Source organism: Nanorana parkeri, unplaced genomic scaffold (assembly GCF_000935625.1).
Source record: "Nanorana parkeri isolate BGI_ZX_2015 unplaced genomic scaffold, ASM93562v1 scaffold1048, whole genome shotgun sequence".
Lineage (NCBI taxonomy): Eukaryota > Metazoa > Chordata > Amphibia > Anura > Dicroglossidae > Nanorana > Nanorana parkeri.
In genome coordinates this window covers 29,890-33,988 of record NW_017307316.1, presented here as the reverse complement: position 1 = coordinate 33,988, position 4,099 = coordinate 29,890, and the positions used below count along the sequence as shown (strand labels likewise).

The following is a 4,099-nucleotide window of genomic DNA, read 5'->3' as shown; positions in this document are numbered from 1 at the left end:
GGGTGGCAATTGCCCCCCGGGCCTCTCTGCTGCCTTTAAAAACGGCCCCTGTCCGCGGCCATCAGGGGGCCCATCAGGGGCCGAGTACAGAGCCGCATCTGATGCTGGCAGGCTGGCGGGCCGGGTGCATGTGGCAAAGAGGCGGCGGAGGGAGGGAGTCACTGCACCTGCGGCCAGGGACTTTGTTTAGTGGGGGCTGGTGAAGGTGCCCCCCCTCTTTGCGACCCAAAGAAACTCTCTTCCGAGAGTAAGTACTCTAGTAACAGTTGGATGGGAAAGGGAGATTGGGAAAGGGTTAAACTTTTTAACAAGTATACTCAAATGTCATTTTAGAAAAATATCACACACCATGTTACATCAATGACAATACAGTATTAGACTAGAGTCTGTCCCTGAGCCATGAACCATCTTGCGACAGACACTCTGGCAACGAATCACTACCGCAGTTAACATAAAAGTAGAGGCCTACTTCTTTCTGACTAATATGAACAGTATTTATCCTATTTTATAGTTGAGTAGAATTGATTTGAACCTAGATCCGAATAATAGGTGCCGCACCCCTGAAAATTGTAGTTTCAAGAGACAGAGAGTGGGGGTTTGAGAGCACCAAAAGGAAACAACTCCATGAAACAATGAATAATATAAAAGTTAATTTTTTTATTGAAAAAAGGATTTTTTTTTTTAAAAGCTGGATCAAAGATGCAATAGTTAAAACATATAATCAGCTGAGTAATATAGCTCCCTATCGGTTCACGCCATAAATAAACCTTCCAAACAACATGATTCTGTAACACATGAAAGTTAATAGGCAAGGTACATGATTAAATGGCAATAATCAAAGAATAAACAACAATTAATCACAAACATGATTTGCAAAAATGGTGATGCTGGAAAGATGTTTGTACAGTAATAGAAGGAGAAATGGAGGAACCGGTTCGTTCAACGTTTTGCGCACACAGGCGCTTCTTCGGGAACAGGAGGGTATCTATACATTTTGAAGAAACAAGGGGCAGCAATAAGCGTAACCATGAATGCTATACATTCATGGTTATATATGAGATGAAAATGATACATAAGGTGAAATGATCACCTACCAATTTATATAGGCTGATGTGTGTGTATCTGGACGGGCCTGTCCAAGCAAGGCACCTGCGCACTCCCCCTAATAGCGGGATGGGTGATGTGTGAGTCAAATCCCAGTATTGAGCCAAAGGTGGAGGGATAGGACCAGTAATAAAAGGTCTAGAAGAAATGAGCAAAGAGGCATAGTCACTGGCCAAAACACACTTAATATAGAAATGAAAGTCAATATATATATGGAGGAGATATCCTCCAGTAAATACGAACAAACTAATATAATATAAGGGTCACAGCGGCCAGTAGAACTTACATGAAAAAGATGAGGTAGTCCGAGTGAATGGTTCGCCTGCCAAAAACATGGGATAGATAGGGCGACAACACAAAGGAGGATATAATCCTAACCGCCGCTAAGAAGTCGGTCCTCCCGATGCTTTCACGCCACCCACATCTAGCGCCATAAAAGCCCGGCCACATATTGATGTTGGTGGCTTACATGGGCGCTATATCGGTATCCGGCGCGGTGATGTCAACAATGCGCCACCGCGTCATCCGAGAGAACTTCACCCAGTTCGCCAAGCTTTTTAAAAAAATCATTTTTTTCAAATAAAAAATTTACTTTGATATTATTCATTGTTTCATGGAGTTGTTTCCTTTTGGTGCTCTCAAAACCCCACTCTCTGTCTCTTGAAAATCCTATTTTATAGAACTACACTTTCATAGAACTACACTTTCTGTATAGAAAACAAATTACTATCACTGATATCCTACAACAGCTGATCAGGTCCTCATGCCGCTCCTGTAACGAGAAGAAAAGAATCAGCAGCATATGTGCATCACAGTGACATAACCTTATACCTACATCTTATATACTATGGGTTTGTATCAAAGTATATACAAATACACATCCTATCACTAAATTACATCCTAAAGTACAGGCGGCCAGAGCCTGACTCCCAAGAGACTCCCATCTCTAGCTGTAGAAAAACATGTACAGTGGCTGATCCATATTCCAGCCAAAATATCCGCTGGACACGAAATCCACGCAATAGACGAGGTAGGTTGTAGTCCCCAACGGGACCCTCTTGACATGTAGTCCTGAAGAACTAAATACACCCTGCCTCAGCCAAAGCAGCAAATTAGTATATATACTACAATCTATACTATCTATCCATAACATATAGTTCGCATCAATCGGGTAGCAAATGATGAAATTTCAAGTCTATTGTTCCCCTAAAAAATGAGTAGGACCAACAGACATCAAGAAAGACAAAAAGAAACAAAAATGGTTCTTCTTGCTTTTGGCCAGTAGTAAAGGGTCCCCAACGTATTGTTGTATGCACTCTTAATTTTAAAGACTGCTTAGAGATATTTTGGAAGTGATCTAATGTAGAGTTCTTACTCCCAAAAAAATTAAAGCATCAATTCTTCGAAGAAGCATTGAGAGAGGGCAATCCTTACTTCCAGGTACATACTTGCTTGAAGAAAGTGGCAAAGTAATCATTATTACAATTACTCAACATCATCTCCACCCTGCATCCAGAACAGTTGAAGAATCATTCGTCTCCAGGTCCAATTTATGTATATTGACTGTGTATTTACTGTGTGACTGTAGTTCAGCTTTCATGTTTTGGTACTGTATATAACCCTTACATTAGGGCAAACTGCTAGAATGAAGATAAACACGACTCGTATTGTTTTAAATAATCTGTATCTTTTTTTAATTTATTTCTAGCAAAGACCACTAGAATCATGAATAAGCATCTCTTCTACAGCATAGGAATTACCTTCGTTCTTCTGGTCATTATGATCTACTCCTTTTTATACCATGTCAAATCAGATTTCACAGAGTTTACGAACTTTGGGCAAAAAAAAAAAAGAATTGCTTTCAAGGACAGAGGGATCAGTCACTAATAAGTCACAGACTATAGAAGAACCAAAACCTCTGACCGGTATGTGGACTGTCAATGCTGCGTGCCGTTTGGGTAATCTAATGGGAGAGTATGCCACACTTTTTTCTCTTGCAAAGATGAATGGCAGACAAGCTTATATCTTACCAGAGATGCACAGCCAGCTGGGAAAGATCTTTAAAATAAGATTGCCAGCACTTCAAGAGCAAGTAATTAACGGCATCAAATGGAGGAATTATGGACTTCATGACTGGATGTCTGAGGAGTACCGACATATTGAAGGAGAATATGTTCAACTTCGTGGCACCCCATGTTCTTTTACATTTTACCACCACATAAAAGATGAGATTCTTCGTGAATTTACATTCCATGACTTTATTAAAGAAGAGTCTTATGCGTATCTGAACAATGCGCGTGGTGACAAGAAAAATTTCACTTTTGTGGGTATACATGTCCGTCGAGGTGACTATGTGCGTGTTATGCCCAACGCACGGAAAGGGGTAGTTGCTGACAAAGGATATTTACAAAAAGCCATGGATTATTTCAGGAAGAAGTATGAAAGCCCACTGTTTATTGTGACCAGTAACGGGATGGACTGGTGTAAAGAAAACATCAATAATTCAAAGGGAGATGTTCACTTTGCTGGAGATGGTCGAGAGGGATCCCCAGTACGGGACTTTGCCCTTCTGGCACATTGCAACCACACCATCATGACTATTGGGACCTTTGGTATTTGGGTGAGCTATCTGGTTGGTGGTGAAACCATCTACTTAACAAACTACACACTGCCTGACTCTCCTTTTCTTAAAATTTTTAAATATGAAGCTGCTTTCCTTCCGGAATGGATTGGGATTCCTGCAGACCTCTCTGCACTTTTGAATAACACAAATCCATAATAACAACTCAGGAACTCCTATGGAGTTAAACAGCATTTGACTAGGATCTATAACTCCCATTTACCTGCTACTGCATTTCAGACATATGCGATTCATTTTGGAAAAATTCATTTTTCGGACGAATTTTTGTAATTCGGAGATTCAGATGTATCCGAATTTCCGAATAACAAAAATGACGAATGAATGTGAATCCAAATTTCTGAAAAATGAAATTTC

General features: G+C 40.4%; 1 protein-coding gene across 1 annotated transcript in view; it reads left to right on the top strand.

Annotated features, from left to right (window-relative positions):
* LOC108796048 (galactoside 2-alpha-L-fucosyltransferase 2-like) overlaps positions 1–3,883 on the top strand; it is a 15,516-nt gene extending 11,633 nt beyond the window's left edge. Inside the window, exon 2 of the mRNA XM_018567427.1 lies at positions 2,918–3,883. Coding sequence (XP_018422929.1) covers positions 2,918–3,883 — 966 coding nt within the window. The remainder of the gene's footprint in view (positions 1–2,917) is intronic.
* The last annotated feature ends 216 nt before the right edge of the window (positions 3,884–4,099 follow it).